Source organism: Monodelphis domestica, chromosome 2 (assembly GCF_027887165.1).
Source record: "Monodelphis domestica isolate mMonDom1 chromosome 2, mMonDom1.pri, whole genome shotgun sequence".
Lineage (NCBI taxonomy): Eukaryota > Metazoa > Chordata > Mammalia > Didelphimorphia > Didelphidae > Monodelphis > Monodelphis domestica.
Genome location: NC_077228.1, coordinates 520,878,982 through 520,896,033, shown reverse-complemented (window position 1 = coordinate 520,896,033; position 17,052 = coordinate 520,878,982). Strand labels below are relative to the sequence as shown.

Here is a 17,052-nt window from a genome sequence, read left to right as displayed (position 1 = left end):
GGGTCTGGGCTTGGGCTTGAGGCCTGGGTGTGGGCCTGGGCTTGGGCTTGAGGCCTAGGGCTAGGACTTGGGCCTGGGCAGAGCCAGCATCCGCTTCCTGGGCCCCCGAATCGAGGGAAGCCTCTATTTATAATCTGAGCAGGCCCGGAGCCTCCCCCCCCCCAGCCCCCTTTCATTTTAAGCATTTCTTAAACAGGTGGGGGGGTGGGGGGAGGCCTGGCTTCCAGGCGCCGCTCCCAGCCTGCTGCCGGGATTCATGTCGATTTACAGAAGCCACAAGGTCACAGCTGCTCCCTGGCTGCTGCTCGGCATCTTCAAAGGCCTGGCTGTTTGCTCCTCAACACATGGCCGGGCCTTTCCATGGTTTTATTGGGGGAGGGGAGGAGCGGGGCGCCACAGCCTCCCCGGCCTGGACCATCTGCTACCGAGGAGCGCCAGGCACCTGGGCATGGCCGGGCGCCTCCTCCCCTCCCCCTGCCCTGCTCCCCTGCACTCCCTCTCTGCCCCGCCGGGCCTGTCCCCAAATCGGGGCCTGCCATAGACATGGGGCCAAGCTAGCCGCCCCCTCCCTCCCACAAAGGAGATTTGTAAAAAGTCAGATGAGGAGGGGTCCCTCAAGCCCCCCAGCGGGTTGCATCCAGGCCTCAGCTTGGGTTCCAGGCTCTAGGAGCTGGGTTCGAGTGTCACATCATGTTCCTGGGACCTCAGTTTCCTTATTTGGAAAATGGGCTCGATGGCCTCTGAGGTTCCTGCTAGCTCTAGATTGGGGGGGGCGCTTACTTTACAGCATTCCCGCTGTGTAGGAGGCAGAAATGAATCCGTCTCTCCCTCAGGAAGCTTCCATTCTTTCAGGAAGGCCACAAGGGCAAAGACATTTGGTAACTGGGGAGGGGGGGGGGGACCCTAGGAGCCAGGAGGACCAAGAAGGGCCTTTGAGATGAGCTTCAAAAGAAGCAGAAATGAGGGGAGATTGTGCCCCAGGCAGACACTATGACTTATATACAAAGGTGTGGCGATGGGAAATGCAGTGTCCTGTGGGAGGAATTCTTAGAAAGGTATTGGCTGAGGGAGCTAGGAAGCCCAGAGGATAGAGCGTCAGGCTTGGAATCCCGAGGACCTGGGTTCAAATTTGACCTCAAGCCCTTCCCCGCTGGGTCACGGGTCACTTAGCCCTGATTCCCTTTGCCTTTCTGTCTTGGAATTGCTACTAAGAAAATACGGGTGTTTTAAAAATAATAACATAAATAATAATTATTATCATTAAAAATAAAATTTAAAAAGAAAGGACGACACCCGCTGGACGGCAGAGATGGAACGGGAGTGAGGCTCCAGACAAGGCTAGAAGGGTAGGCCGGGCTCTGGAGCCGGGGGGATGGGGAGCCCCAGAAGTTTACTGAGCAAGAGACTGGCGTGGATCCCAGGGTCAGGGTTTATCGGCCCGTCCTCTGTGGAGTGGAGCAGAGAGGCCCGCGAGGACCCCTTGCTGGTGCCTGAGGAAGAGGCGAGGACAGGAGAGAGCCAGGGACAGACTCGGGTACGGGAGGGGAAGGCCAGCCGGGCTAGGAGTGAGGAGGGTGTGAGAGGAGCCCCCCAGGGCCCCCCCTTCATCGGGCTGATGCCTGCCCTGCCCTGGCCAGAAATGAGCTCTCTTGGCCCGCCGCTGTGTGGGGGCTGGGGATGAGGCCTCTGAAGCATCCCAGCATCCCCTGCACAAGCTGGGGGAGGCGTTTGAAGGCTGAGCTGGCCTGCCCACAATGCACAGGGGCTCGCGGCGGGGTTTTGGCCCTGACGTTGTTTAGTTGTGTTTTAGTCGGGTCTGACTTTCCTGGGCCCCGTTTGGGGTTTTCCTGCAGAGCTCCTGCCGTGGGGGTGTGACAGACGAGGAAACTGAGGTCAGCAGGGTTTAGGGTTTTCTCTGCCTCCATTTCCTCGTCTGTCACACGAACTGGACAAGGACACGGCAAAGGACTCCAGGATCTCTGCCAGGAAACCCCAAATGGGTCCGGAAGAGCCCCAGCGGGATTCAGGCCTGGGTTTCTGGATGGGGAGTCCAGCAGCCTTTCCACCTCGCCACATTGCCCGGAGGAGAATTCCATGAAAATCAGGCCGAAACAGGTTCCCACAATGCCCGCCTTCCTCAGCCTGTAACTCTGAGGCAGATTTCTCCATGTGCTGGCTCCGCGCCGGCACTGACTAGCTGGGGCAAGCCGCCGAATCTCTGTGGAGCCTCAGTTTCCCCGGGTATCCCATGGGAACGGCTCCTGCGGGGCCTCCTCCCGGGGCTGGTGGAAGGTTCTCATTCGCCAGCGTCGGCAGAGGGACCCAAAAGCAGGCAGACATTATTTCCACCCACCAACCTCGTTAAGCCGCAGGAATTCTAGACCTAGCCGGGCCCAACCCCCTCACCTTACAAATGAGGAAACTGAGGCGGGGGGCTCTCTAAAGTCACATTTACCCCGGGGGATTCGCCGCTGTGCCACCCTGCCCATTTCTGAATATTTGGGGTCCTTCGGGCAGCAGCCGGTGTCAACTGGAAAAAACACAGAACTATTAAATAGTCAAAATCACTCTTTAATCAAGGGCAAAAGGGGTTCAGCGCTAAAAGGCTCGACAACAGAGCTGCTCGCCCCACGCGGCTGCACAGAGTCCGTGACCCCCTTCGCGTTTTCTTGGCGGAGGGCCAGCAGGGTGAAATGACTTGCCCAGGGTCACACAGCTTGTCAATAAGTGTCTGAATTCACTCTCTCCACACCATCCCCAGCGGCCCCTTTCTCAGATTTGTCATGCTGAAAAAAACCTTGATGGGGAATGGGATGGGAGGGAAAAGGAGAGGGTTAAGTTTCCCAAGAGATCGGGCTGAGCAAGTACCATCAAGCCCTACAGAAACAGCATTCCCCGCCGCCGCCGCCGCCACTTCATAGGCGCTAATTACAAAATAGTCTTCTTGGTCCATTAAAGCAGCCTTCCGGGGCGCTCAGGAACCCTTTGAGAGCCGGTGGCCGTATTCGAATCCAATTCCATTCAGGAATCCCATCCACAGAACGAGCCAGAGCTCACCCTCTCAGCTTGCGTTCTTAGAAACAGAGAGAGCCAAATCAATCCAGGGGAGGGAGGGACGGAGGCCATTTGGTCCAAAACTGGAGAAAACTTAGATGGAAAATGGTTATTACGCGTCATTGGTAAAATAAAATATCTTCCCCAAAAATAGAAGAGACCCAACGGTGAGGGATGAACCGGAGACTGGAGCCTGTTCAAGTAGGATTTGCTTTCTTGGATGGAACTAGTCAGAGACCAGGCTGCAAAATCAGTGTCTCCATGAGCTCGCCCTGTGTCCCCGTGCGTGGGAGCAGAGCCCATCCGTGTGACCTAGCCCCACCACCCTTCTCCTTCACTCCAGTATGGCCCTCCACCACTTCCCCTTCTTGGCCTGACCCATTCCAGTCACAAACTGGCAAGAGGAATTCTTTGAGGGCTCGGACCCTGGTACAGAAACAGCCATCGGGAAAGAGGTCACCCAGAGAGGAAATTAGGGCCAAGTGCTACCAGAGCAGCACCTTATTCCAGACCCTGTGTTCTGTCTCTTTCGACTGTGGCCAATGATTTTAGTAACTGTTTTTTGGAAGCCACGTCCCAGAGCCACATTCTTTACTTCTATTTAGCCTCCCAGCCTTTCCCATATTCACTAGGGGTATTCCTACCCCTCTTATACCTGGTCAATTGATTTCTTAAACCCATGTGGGACTTTACATTCATCCCTAATAAATGTCACTGTGGTTATTCGGTCATTTTCAGTTGTATCTGACTCTTTGTGACTCCATTTAGGGTTTTCTTGGCAGAGATATCGGAGCCATTTACCACTTCCTTTTCCAGTTCATTTTATAAATGAGGAAACTCAAGTGACTTGGCCAGGGTCACAGAGCTAGTAAGTGTCTGTGGCTGGATTTGCTAGCCTCTGCACTCTCTCTGACGCACCACTTGGCCGCCCTGTCCTATGATTAGATCTCTTCCATTTCTTACCCAGCTGCCCTCCTCTGGATATGTCTAACATGCCCCTCTGCCAGGTACCTACTCTTCTCCCCCACCCTAACCTTACTTTTCATATTCCTTATATTGATCCTTCTATATTAGAATGTAAACTTCAGGGGCAGCTAAGTGGCTCAATGGATTGAGAGCCAGTGTAGAGATAGGAGGTTCAAATCTGGCCTCAGACACTTCCCAGCTGTGTGACCTTGGGCAAGGCATTTAACCCCCATTGCCTAGCCCTTACCACTTTTCTGCCTTAGAACCAGTACACAGTATTGATTCTAAGGTGGAAGGTAAGGGGAAAGAAGGAAAGAAGGAAAGAAAGAAAGAAAGAAAGAAAGAAAGAAAGAAAGAAAGAAAGAAAGAAGAAAGAAAGAAAGAAAGAAAGAAAGAAAGAAAGAAAGAGAGAGAGAGAGAGAGAGAGAGAGAGAGAGAGAGAGAGAGAGAGAGAGAGAGAGAGGAGGGAGGGAGGGAGGGAGGGAGGGAGGGAGGGGAGGAAGGAAGGAAGGAAGGAAGGAAGGAAGGAAGGAAGGAAGGAAGGAAGGAAGGAAGGAAGGAAGGAAGGAAGGAAGGAAGGAAGGAAGGAAGGAAGGAAGGAAGGAAGGAAGGAAGGAGAAAGAAAGAGAAAGAGAGAGAGAGAGAAAGAGAGGAAGGAAGGAAGGAAGGAAGGAAGGAAGGAAGGAAGGAAGGAAGGAAGGAAGGAAGGAAGGAAGGAAGGAAGGAGAAAGAAAGAGAGAGAGAGAGAGAGAGAGAGAGAGAGAGAGAGAGAGAGAGAGAGAGAGAGAGAGAGAAAGCTAGCTTTGTGAGGGCAAAGGCTGCCTTTCTTTTTAAATTTGTATTTCTAATATTTAGCCCCATTCCAACTTAACATTTGTTCGTTGATTAGCTTTGGCTAATTTTTCACAGATGTTAAGGTCATATATTTAGAGCCAGAAGGAAAATTGGAAGTCATCTAGCCGAGAATTCTTATTTTAAGGAAAAACTTACCTATGATCACAAAATTGCATAAATGAAAATTAAACCTAAACCCACTGGTCTCGCCTGGCAAGATCCTTTTGCATTTAGACTGGGCCATCCTGGGCCTTATCTATCTCTTAAGACTGAAGGGCAAGGGCTAGGCAATTGGGGTTAAGTGGTTTGCCCAGAGTCACACAGCTAGGAAGAATCTGGGGTCAAATTTGAACTCGAGACCTCTCAAATCCAGATGGGTGCTGTATCCACGGAGCCACCTAGCTGCTCTACCTCAGATACTTATGTGACCCTGAAAACCTTCTTAGCTGCTCAGAGTCATTTTCCTTATCTCTCACATGAAAGAGTTAGTCTGGATGGCCTCCAAGGCTTCTAGTTCAAGATCTATGATTCTTTTCCTTCATTTCCCTGGGCCTCAATTGTCTCATCTGTAAAATGAGAGAGTTGGCTCGCATGGCCTCTGAGCCCAAGATCTGGGGTCCTTTGATCCTGTGGGAGTTCTCTTATACACATGGAATCCCAGGTCCGTGCCAAAAAAAACCCACACCCAATAAGTGTGGGCTATTATTACTAAGTTACTTAAATTCTCTGGGCCTCAGCTTTCTCATCTGTAAAATGGGTATAATGACAGCTACAGTACCTGCCTGACAGGGAGGTCATGAGAATCAAACGAGATAAAGGCACTTTGCAAATGAATCTTATGGCTATGATGATGACGATGATGATAATTATAAAGTAATTTGGACGTTGGGAAACCCGCAAGGTTGCCAAACAGAAACCATCCCTTTAGAGAAGGACCCGAGGTCGTCCCTCCCCGAACCCTAGGCTTACAGCAGCGTGAGAAGGAGCAGAGAGCCTGATCCTTCGTCTTCTGACCCCGAGTCCAGTTTCTCTTCCGGGGGGTCCTGGTGCCTCCCTGATCAGAGCCAGACACTCAGAGGTCACTGCAGAGCTGGAGCAGGACAAATGCCACAAACCTGACCTCCTGCTCAATGCCGCAGGGCAGGCTGGGAGAGTCGCTCAGGGCAGCCCGCCATCTTGGCGATTTCCTATTTCAATTCCCGTGGACAAGTCCAACGAGGTTTAAAATATCCCCTAAAGGTTGCTGTGAGAGACGAATCCTTTGCAAACCTTAAAGCTCTGCAGGGTTCTGTAGACTAGATCTGAGACTTCAGCGGCAGAAGGATCTCCCTCTGACCAGTGCAGGTTGGCACCTTGTGGGCATCGTAACGTCTGGAGGAGCGGCCTGCCGTGCGGAGCGGTTCGGTGCCCTGCGCAGGACCAACAGCCAGTCTATGTCAGAGGCAAGCCTCGAACTCCTTCGACTACCTCTTCTTGCTCACCAGCTGTTTACCCCTTAATAGTTTTGGGCTGTGAAAAGCACCCTCCAAATTTGGCGTCCTGGGATAGAGCCCCTGCTGCTCTACCCTCGTTCCATAGAGCCCCTGCTGCTCTACCCTCGTTCCTGGTCTGAGTCACTCGTTAGTGGCGTGCGATTGGGAGGAAAAGGGGTCCAAACGAACAGCGCAGGTGACTGGCTTCCCTTAGTTCGCACTTTGACCCCAGCCCTATCCGCCACCTGTTTAAACATCTAAGGAGGCCAAGATGGCTCCTTGGCATCGGATGCCAAGATCTGAAGAGACCTTAGAGATCGTCTGGGCCGACTTCCTCATCTTAAAGACGACGAAACCAAGATCAAGGATGGAGGGGGGTTTTTCCAGGGTCACGGGGCAAATGAATGGCCATTTGAACTCGGGTCTTCCGCGTCCCTCACTTATCCTGGGATCCTTCCTAGTAGAGAACTCTGAGGGCATCTCACCCAGCGTCCCCTTCTGCCACCAAGGAAACGAGGCTTGGGGGGCCGAGCCCTGACCAAGATTTGAACCCGAGACCTGTGACTCCAAATCCAAACACCTTTCCACCGGTTCCTTGCCACCCCGCCATCTTTGCATTTCGCTGAACTTGATGTTCTCCTCTGTTTTCTCTGCCTGTGATGGATCCAGGAGCATGTATTGAATGCCTGCTGTGTGCAAGCAGTCAGGAAACTCGTGTTCTATTGGATCAGGACTAGCCACAACCCCATTCAAAGACATTTTCATTTTTCATTTTTTACCAATTACACGCAATGACAAATTTCCACGTGAGTTTTCCTAAGTCTCCCTCCCGCCCGGTGCCGGCCGCGCAGCTCCCCGCTTTTGGGGGACGAAACAATATCCTTAAAGCCATTTCCGAGGCCCAGCCGAGCGCGTCTCCCCGCCGCCCCCTCTGCTTTCTAGCAATTTCAGCCAGCCGCTCCCCTAAGCCCGTTCCCGCGGGCTCCTCTTGTTTGAAGAGCCCCACTTGACCAGCAGCTGCTCCTCCCGGGCCCTCCCTGCCTCCGCAGTGCTTCAGGCTGAGATTCCCGTCTGCAGCCCGGAAACCTCGAGTGCCCGGACGCGGCGGCAGTCAGGGTGGGGGTCAAGGAATAGAGGGAGCCCGTCCTTCCGTCCAAAGGGATGCTTCCGACGCCCTCTCAGGAAGACGCTCACGTAGGCCTCCAAAGGGTCTCAGTGACTGCTGAGTGAGCTGGGCAGGCGGTGGCCAGCACGTGGTGGGACGAGCCCTGGCCGCCGTGACCTTGGGCCAGTCGGTGCTTTCCCCGGCCTCAGTTTCCCCATATGTAAAATGAACGAACTCGTGGGTCCCTAAGCTCTTTCTGTGATCCTGGGAAGGCTGTAAAAGTCCTTCCAGCCCTCAGCCAAAATTCTGCGATTCCCTCACCCTTCACCGTCGTCCTCTCTCCTCTCAAGCCCTAGTCCGAACCCCAGCTGCATCCCCACACGAAATAGAACCTGGGACTTTTACGTGTAAAACATCCTGGATTAGGGAAGGGGGTCCATCCGTTACCACCCTTCTGACTCCTGTGACCCCATTTGGAGTTGTCTTGGCAGAGATACTGGAGTGGTTGGCCATTTCCTTCCCCAGCTCATTTGACAGATGAGGAAACTGAGGCCACAGGTTTGAGATTGTCTTGGCAGAGATACTGGAATGGTTGGCCATTCTTTCTCCAGCTTATTTTACAGATGAGGAAACTGAGGCCACAGGTTTGAGATTTTGCTGGCAGAGATACTGGAATGGTTGGCTATTCTTTCTCCAGCTTATTTTACAGATGAGGAAACTGAGGCCACAGGTTTGAGATTTTCTTGGCAGAGATACTGGAATGGTTGGCCATTTCCTTCTCCAGCTCATTTGACAGATGAGGAAACTGGCCAACAGAGTTTGAGATTTTACTGGCAGAGATACTAGAATGCTTTTCCATTTCCTTCCCCAGCTTATTTGACAGATGAGGATACTGAGGCCAACAGGGTTTGAGATTTTCTTGGCAGAGACACTGGAGTGGTTGGTCATTTCTTTCTCCAGCTCATTTTATAGATGACAATTGAGGCAAAGAGAAATAAGTGACTCGCCCAAGGTCACCCAGCTAATAAGCTTCTGAGGTCAGATTTGAACTCAGGAAGATGAGTCTTACTCCAGGCCCTGTGTTCTAACCATTGTGCCACCTTGCTGAGGGATATTAGAAGAAAAGGTGATATAATTTTTTTTAATCTATAAAGACTCCTCTAAGAAAATGCACTAGATATGGAGTGAGAAGACCAAGGTTCAGACCCAGCTCTTCCTTTCTGCTACCTCCACCTCTTCGGGCCTCAGTTTCCTCATCTGAAGGAGGCCGTTGGACTGCATTATCTCCACATGGAAATCATCCCAAGATTCAGTTCTGGGGTTTAGGTCCAGATTGTATGGTGCCCCCCAAAGAGCTGTGTCCCTTTCTTTGTCTTTGTTATCAGGGTTGGCTCCGTGTGGGGAGGAAGAAGAGCAGAGGTGTCACTCCTCTGCTCAAAAGCCTTCTATAGCTTCCTGTCACCCTTCTTTGACCAAGACCCTGTCCTAGGCCCTTGAGAGTCCAAAATAAAAAATAAAATAGCTGGCCTTCTGTTGAGGGTGGCAGAAGTGGGGGGTTGGAGAGAGGGATACAAGGAAGGGAGGAGCGAGGGAAAGGGGCGCCCTGGACAGTGTCCTTGGGAAACCCAAGGAGCAGAAGGACATTCTTAACTAGGGGAATCGGGGGAGGCCCGTCCCCCGAGCTGCACCTCAGAGGAGGCTGAGCTACCTGGGAGGGAGAAGTCAGGAGTCCGGGCTCTGGGAAGGGGAACGACTGCTGCCAGGGCCAGGGGGCTGGAAAGGACGTCCCTGGACCGCTCTGGCTCGCCTCAGGCCCAGCCGCACCCAAGACAACATCCCGTGATGCCATTGGCCCTCGGGGAAGCAAAGGACAAGCCAGAGTCTTGCTTGCGCTCTGCCTCGAAACTCGGCCCTCTGCCGCTCTCCTCCGGCCTCCGGCCGCCTCCACGCCTGAAGCCGGGCCAGATCAGGGATCGGGGCTGGCCGTACTCGGGGGTCTCCGGCACAGCCTGACGAGAAAGGTCCCGGGAGAGCCGCCCAGCCTATGGCTGCCCCAGAGGCTCCTGGCGTCGGAGGCTGCAAACCAGCTTTGGGGGGACCTTCGGTGCCGGGAGAGGCTGAGTAGCGGTGGCGGGGGGGGGGGGCCTGAGAGGGAGACGGCGTCCTCCCTGCGGGCTGGCACTTACTGAGGGCCCACTGTGTGCCGCCTCATATATAGAACAAGGACCGGGCCTGGGATTTCATTGATAATGAGGAAATGCTACACCAGCGTAGCTGTGCTGCTTTTCTGCAATGTAGGCGTAGAGACATGCCCAGGATCACACAGCCACACGGCCATTCAAAGCTGGGACTTAAAAGCAGCATGGAATGAGAGCTGGAAAGGGGCAGCTGGGTAGGCATGGAGATGGGAGGTCCTGGGTTCAAATGTGGCTTCAGACACTTCCCAGCTGTGTGACCCTGGCCAAGTCACTTACCCGCCCCCCTCCTGCCCCGGTGCCTGGCCCTCCCTCTCGCTGCCAGTGCTCAGGTCTCATTCTAGAGGGGAAGCGAAGGTTCGGCGGGAGGGTGCTTCTGAGGTGCTGCGCAGGCAGCAGCTGCCCCCCCTTGACCTGAACCCCTTTCGCCCCTGCAGGTGAGGCCCTGGGCCTGAACCGCCCGGTGCTGGTCCCATACAAGCTGATCCGGGACAACCCGGAGGCCGTGGAGGTCACGGGCCTGCCGGACGACATCCCTTTCCGGAACCCCAACACGTACGACATCCACCGGCTGGAGAAGATCTTGAAGGCTCGGGAGCACGTGCGGATGGTCATCCTCAGTCAGCTGCAGTAAGTGGCCCCGAGGGAGGGGAGGGACCGGCCAGGAAGGGGCCCCCGGGTGACCCGGGCCTCGTTGGGACAGGCAGCCCCTCGGGTTCCCCGGCAGAGCTTCTCGGCTGGCTGTTCTCCCTCCACGACTGTCCGGCCTCCCTCTGGCCGAGGCTCTCCGTCCTTCCGGGGTCGTCCCTGTGCAGGTCGGCGCCTGCTCTGACCTTTAGGGGACGCAGGGACCCATTGGTCCACTCGAGCCGGGGGGGGGGGCGTCCGGGGCATCCATGAGCCTCTGGAGTCGCCCCCCCCCCCGTGCCGGCCTCGGCCCTCTTCTCGGTCAGACCCCCTAGTGGGGGGCAGACAGGAGGCTCAGTGGAGCCCGGAGTTCCGGTGTGGCCTCAGACGCTTCCCAGCTGGGTGGACTCTCAGATGGAAGGGGAGGGTTCAAAAGTCAAGGCACCGAAGGTCCCTGCCAGGCACTCTGCTAGGCGCAGGGACAGGACCCAGCACAGCCTCTCCCCGCCCTCCATCCGCGATCGGAGCCTTCGAATGGCCGCCCGGGATCTGGGGCGCCGGCCGTGGAGGGAAGCCCAGAAAAGCGGGCTGCGTCGGGCGGACTCGGAGGCAGAAGCAAGCAGGAGGCCAGCCTGGGAGCTGCCAGAACGGGGAGGGTCGGAGGTGGTTTGGGCCAGGCCAGGAAGGGCTTTTGACAGGAAACCGGAGCCTCCACTTCATCCTGGAGGAGGCGAATAAGGAGGCCAGGCACAGCCTCGCTGGCCGCCGTTGTGGAGAGGCCGGAGGGGAGAGCTTGGCGGCAGCCGTCTGGGGGAGGGGCCTCGAGGGCCTGGCCGGAGCCTGACTGGAGGCCCGCCTGGCCAGCCAGCGGGGCTCCTGCCGGAGGGTGGCCTTGGACGGCCATGAGGGGCTTCCAGGAGAAGATGCTGGAGGCCGCTTGGGAGCTTCTCCGTGGAAGACGCCTCCAGAGCACGGAAAGGGCGACCCAGGACTGACGCGGGAGGAGCCGCGGCCGGCTGGAGTTGGTGAGAGTCCTTCACGCTGTGGCTGGAAAAGGAATCGAATCCTGTGATCAGAAAGAGAAGCAGGCGGTTCGGCCTGGCCGCGGACGCTGTCCGGGGGTCGACTTGCCGGACATTTAAGAACGGGGATCCCCAGGAACTCGTGGACGGCTTTTCCGGGCCGAGACCGGAGCAGAGCGGGGTCAGCCCTCGGGCGGAGTCGGGAGGAGATGGACAAGGAAGGCAGCTGGACCCGACGTGGGGGGATGCCCGGAGACCTCGTGCTCCCCTCCTCTGGGCGCCAGTATCCATGGATGAGAAGGGCACATCTGTGACGTGTGATATCGGAGGGGCACGAAGCTCCTCCTGGGAAAAGAGGATGAGCTGGCTGGAGCCAAGGACAGAGCACCAGACCTGGGGACGGGAGGGCCTGGGTTCAAATCTGGCCTCAGACACTTCCTAGCTGGGTGACCCTGGATAAGTCACTTACCCCATTTACCTAGCCCTTACCGCTCTTCTGCCTTGAACCCGATACTTAATATTGATTCTAAGCCATAAAGTAAGTTTTTTTAAAAAAGGAAAGAATGTGCCAAGGAGGGAAGAAAGGGAGCCAGAGTGTAACACATAACACAGGGGCTCTGCCTGGGGCAGAGGGGGGTGGAAATAACCTTGTTTGCTTTTTAATATATTCTAATAATTAATTTAATTATTTAAATTTTAAGTTATTTATTTTTTAAATCATTGGTTTCTTTTTATAATCCTGTGTGCTTTTTGCATTTAAAAACATGACTCTGCAGAGGGGTCCAGAGGCTTCAGCAGATGCCAAAGGGAGCCAGGACAGAAGCAAAACCAAGAACCGTAGGTGCCGGGAGGTCCGCGTCCCCCGGGGCCCAGAGCTTCGGCCTCTTCCATCTGTCCAAAGCTTGAGGCCAGCAAGGGCTTCTGGTTAACCGAGTTTTTAGCTTTTTAATTATTGAAAATGTTACCCAAAAAGGCTTTTTCAGCCAGATCACAACAGACTATAATAATGACAACTGCATCTTTATTTGATGAAGATCCTATAAGGGAAGCTAAGGAACACAGTGGATAGAGAGCCAGGCCTAGAGTTGGGAGAACCTGGGTTCAAATGTGGCCTTAGATACTTCCAAGCTGTGTGACCCTGGGCAAGTCACTTAACCCTGTTTCCCTAGTCCTTGCCCTCCTGTCTTAGAATTGATACTGACTGAAAGTAAGGGTTTAAAAAAATAATAATTTAATTTTTTTAAATTTTCTTTTTCTTTCTCTTCCTTCCTTGCTTCCTTTCTTTCTGTCTTTTTCTTTCTCTATTTCTTCCTTCCTTCCTTCCCTTCCTTCCTTCCTTCCATTCTTTCTTTCTTCCTTCCATGCTTCCTTCCTTCCTTCCTTTCTTCCTTCCTTCCTTTCTTTCTTCCTTCCTTTCTTTCTGTCTTTTTCTTTCTCTATTTCTTCCTTCTTTCCTTTCTTCCTTTCTTTCTTCCTTCCTTTATTCTTCCTTCCTTCCTTCCTTCCTTTCTGTCTTTTTCTTTCTCTATTTCTTCCTTCCTTCCTTTCCTTCTTCCTTCCTTGCTTCCTTCCTTCCTTTCTTTCTTTCTTCCTTTCTTCCTTCCTTTCTTCCTTCCTTCCTTTCTTTCTTCCTTTCTTCCTTCCTTTCTTCCTTCCTTTCTTTCTTTCTTCCTTTCTTTCTTCCTTTCTTCTTCCTTTCTTTCTTTCTTCCTTCCTTCCTTTCTTTCTTCCTTTCTTCCTTTCTCCCTTCCTTCCTTTCTTTCTTCCTTGCTTCCTTACTTCCTTACTTCCTTTCTTCCTTCCTTCCTTCCTTTCTTTCTTCTTTGCTTCCTTCCTTTCTTTCTTCTTTCCTTGCTTCCTTTCTTTCTTCCTTTCTTTCTGTCTTTTTCTTTCTCCATTTCTTCCTTCCTTCCTTCCTTCCTTCCTTCCTTCCTTCCTTCCTTCCTTCCTTCCTTCCTTCCTTCCTTCCTTCTTTCTTCCTTTCTCCCTTACCTCCCATCTTAGAATCAATATTATCTCTTGGTTCCCAGGCAGAAGAAGGGCTGGGCAATGGGGGTGAAGTGACTTGCCCAGCTAGGATGTAATCTGAGGTCAGATTTGAACCCTGAACCTCCTGTCTCCAGGTCTGGCTCTCTATCCTCTGGACCACCTACCTGCCCCCTGAACAATGTATTTCTGTCATGTTTGTAACTTCTGCAAAGCTCCTCCCCATGTTATGCTCGCAGCAACCCTATGAATCAGGTTCACACGTTCAGGGGAATTTAGCGAAGGTTATTTTCTACATTTCTGTAAACGGGTTTTCTTTCCCTCTTCCCTCCACCCCCCAGGCCGAGTTGTGAGCCCAAGCAGCTCGGTCACATGGCTCCGAAGGGTACTTATGATTCAGGGTTGACCTTAGCTAAAAGTCATCCTCTGGGGAAGATTCATATTTTTTCATCCTGAACTTTCCATCTCCAAAATAGGGTTGAATTTGCTAGGCAAGACCCAGAGCCTCGCTCGTCCTTCAGACTCATTCTGCTCGCTCTTTGCAGAGTTGCCCCCAAGTGGACATCGGGGCCTCGTGGGTCAGCTTCCCCCTAAAGGGCCTAACGGGGAGATATTACTGAAGTCATTTCCCCTAAAACTCAGACTTTCCAGGAGCCGATTCTTCCCCCTGCCACGCGACTAAGTCAGATGGGCTTTGTGGTCAGGGTCTCTCCTGCCCCTTACAGATTCTGCCAGGTCAGCAGCACCCCTTAGAGGCCAGAGGGGCGCAGAAAGCAAGACCCCCTGACCCCGGCGGGGCCAATGTCTGAAGCACAGAAACTCACTTTGGGAAGACAGCCTTTGGCCATCCATGGTGTACTAGAGGGCTGCAGGTGCTACATTATAATAGCTCCCCAGAAGACTTAGAAAGGAGCCCCACAGAATAGCAGAGCCGCTTCTTCTGGGTGAGAGGAGAATCTCTGCTGCTTCTGCGGCTCCTGGGAGCTGCCTCTGTGAGGTGGGTCTTGAGCCTTAGGATTTCAGGGAGTCATCCATCCGCTGTCAGCCCACAGAGGTGATAAGATATCTGAGCCGATGGCCCAACCAGCCCTACAGTTTTTCTATTTTAAAAAAAGAAGGGGAAAAAAACCCTTTTTATTAAAATAGCAGCCAGGTTTCGTTAAAGTGCATTCTGTGTGAAGTGGGTAAAAATAGACGCCAGGAACAAAATGTAAAAGAAATAGAATCCCTCGGCACAATGTGGTGCCCTGTCAGTCCCGAACTCCACTTATTACTTTTGCCCTAAATACAACTTGTTTTCCCATAATCCTCTCGAGAAATATTGGCTTTAGCTCATAACTTCCAGACATTCACAAAACTGCTTCCAATCAGTCTCTGGCTCTGGTGCTGGTATAGGGGAAAAGTAATTATTTGGGGTTAAAAGGAAACAATTTTGTCTCTGAACCTTACTAGCTTTTTAGCCAAGGACAAGAAACTAAATATCAGTTTCCTTTTCAGGAAAATGAGGATGTTATCTCTAGTACCTCCCTCCCAGGGAGATAATGACTTAAAATGCTTCACAAATTGTAAAATGTCAGCTATTTTTAATATCAAAGTTATCTCCTTTTTAGGACTGCTGGGTGGCATAGTTGATAGTGCACCAGACCTGGAATCAGGAAGACTTCTCTTCCTAAGTTCAAATCTTGCCTCAGGCACTTATAGCTAGGTGACCCTGGGCAAGTTACTTCATCCTGTTTGCCTCAGTTTCCTCATCTGTAAAATGGGCTGGAGAAGGACATGACAAACTATCTAGTATCTGCCAAGAAAACCCCAAATGGAGTCATGAAGAGCTAGACACAATTGAAAAATGACTGAATGGCAGTTCCATTTTAACAATCAGGAAACTATTTTACAAATGAAGAAATTGAGTGTAAGAGAGACCCAGTGACTTGCTCACCGTTATATAGCTAATAAGTGTGTGAGGCAGGATTTAACTTAGGTCTTTCAGCCTCCAAGTCCAGAAATCCCATTCTCCAGGCCACTTGCTTGCCTCCTTTCCCAGGGTGGGGAACAAATACACACACACACACACACACACACACACACACACACACACACACACCTTCCCTATTAGGGCCAGAACCTCACCTCTCCCACAAATATTCTGCTTGTTTACCTGAATACTCAAAACAGGGCTCCAGCTCCCAGGCAGTGATTTCTTTCCTCACATCTCCAAAGTATCAAAGAAAAAATAAAATGGAGATTTTTTTCCCCTCCTCTGGAAAAAGTTTTTTTTCATTCCTCCAGCATCAATAGCTTCTGCTACAACTCCCCAATTCCCCTGACTTTTTGCTTTCTTCTTCCTTTCTCATGAGTGCTTCATCTACCTTGAAAGGAATTTCTTGAGCCAAATTTTCTATTCCATAAACTAGCTTGTTCGCCATGTCCTGCTTTGCCCTCTTTTTAACATTTAATTTTAAATATTGTCTCCTGCTTTTCCCTTTTTTTAAATTTAATTTTAAATTCCATATCCTGATTTGCCCTGTCTTAACATTTTAATTTTAAATTGTGAATGATTATCTCTTTTTTTACATCAGCTTCATTTCCAAATATATCCCTCCCCTGCCCGTCCAAGCCATTCCCTCCTAACAAAAGAAAAAAAGAGCAGTTGGGCATAAACTAACCCAATTCATCAACCGAGCCTTACGGCTTATGCTGCATTCTCAACCCAGAGGCCTCCACCTCTACAAAGAAGGGAGGGAGTTTGGTTTTCTCTTCTTTTCCAGGATAACATCTGTCCATGTACACTGCTGGCCTCATCGTGTCCAGTGTTTTCCTGGCCCTGCTAATTTCACTCTGTGTCAGTTCATAGAAGTCTTCCCATGCTACCCTGGGCTCTTCGTGCTAATTTCACTCTGTGTCAGTTCATAGAAGTCTTCCCATGCTACCCTGGGCTCTTCGTGCTAATTTCACTGTGTCAGTTCATAGAAGTCTTCCTATGCTACCCTGGGCTCTTCATGCTAATTTCACTCTGTATCAGTTCATAGAAGTCTTCCCATGCTACCCTGGGCTCTTTGTGCTAATTTCACTGTGTCAGTTCATAGAAGTCTTCCCATGCTACCCTGGGCTCTTCGTGCTAATTTCACTGTGTCAGTTCATAGAAGTCTTCCTATGCTACCCTGGGCTCTTCATGCTAATTTCACTCTGTATCAGTTCATAGAAGTCTTCCCATGCTACCCTGGGCTCTTCGTGCTAATTTCACTGTGTCAGTTCATAGAAGTCTTCCCATGCTACCCCGGGCTCTTCGTGCTAATTTCACTGTGTCAGTTCATAGAAGCCTTCCCATGATACCCCGGGCTCTTCGTGGCCATCATTTGGTACAGCACAGCTCTATTCCATCAAATTCATGGACCACAACTTGTGTAACCAACCATCCCCCAACCAGTTCACCCTCTTTAAAAAAAAAACAAAAAAAACAACCCTTTATCCCATTTTGAAGAGAGCAATTTAAAACCGCCTTGTGACCCTGGTCTCCTCCCACCCTCCCTGATAGTTCTATTTTCGGATCTCAGCCCTCAGCTCAGGCTGCCTGTGATTGGGGCTCTCAGTAAAGGAGGGGGGTGCTCCCTGCCATATTCACAGATCAGGGTTGGGCCCCCTCCATCCCCAGCAGCTGCTATAAATCCATCAAGGCTCCCTTCTGCCCTCCCTTCAGGCCCTTGTTTATATTCTTCAGCCCCTCTGACTCTCTGACCCCAGTTCTCTGGTGACGCTGGTGGAGGCGAGGGTGGGCGGCACCCAGATAGATCCTG

The 17,052-nt window shown here is 52.0% G+C and overlaps 1 protein-coding gene across 3 annotated transcripts in view; it reads left to right on the top strand.

Moving 5' to 3' along the window:
* Window positions 1-17,052, top strand: part of GTF2IRD1 (GTF2I repeat domain containing 1) — a 79,643-nt gene that overhangs the window by 58,847 nt on the left and 3,744 nt on the right. For all 3 annotated transcript variants that reach the window (XM_056819752.1, XM_056819751.1, XM_056819750.1), the window contains one exon: window positions 10,064-10,256. In XM_056819752.1, the coding sequence (XP_056675730.1) occupies window positions 10,064-10,256 (193 nt within the window). The remainder of the gene's footprint in view (window positions 1-10,063; window positions 10,257-17,052) is intronic.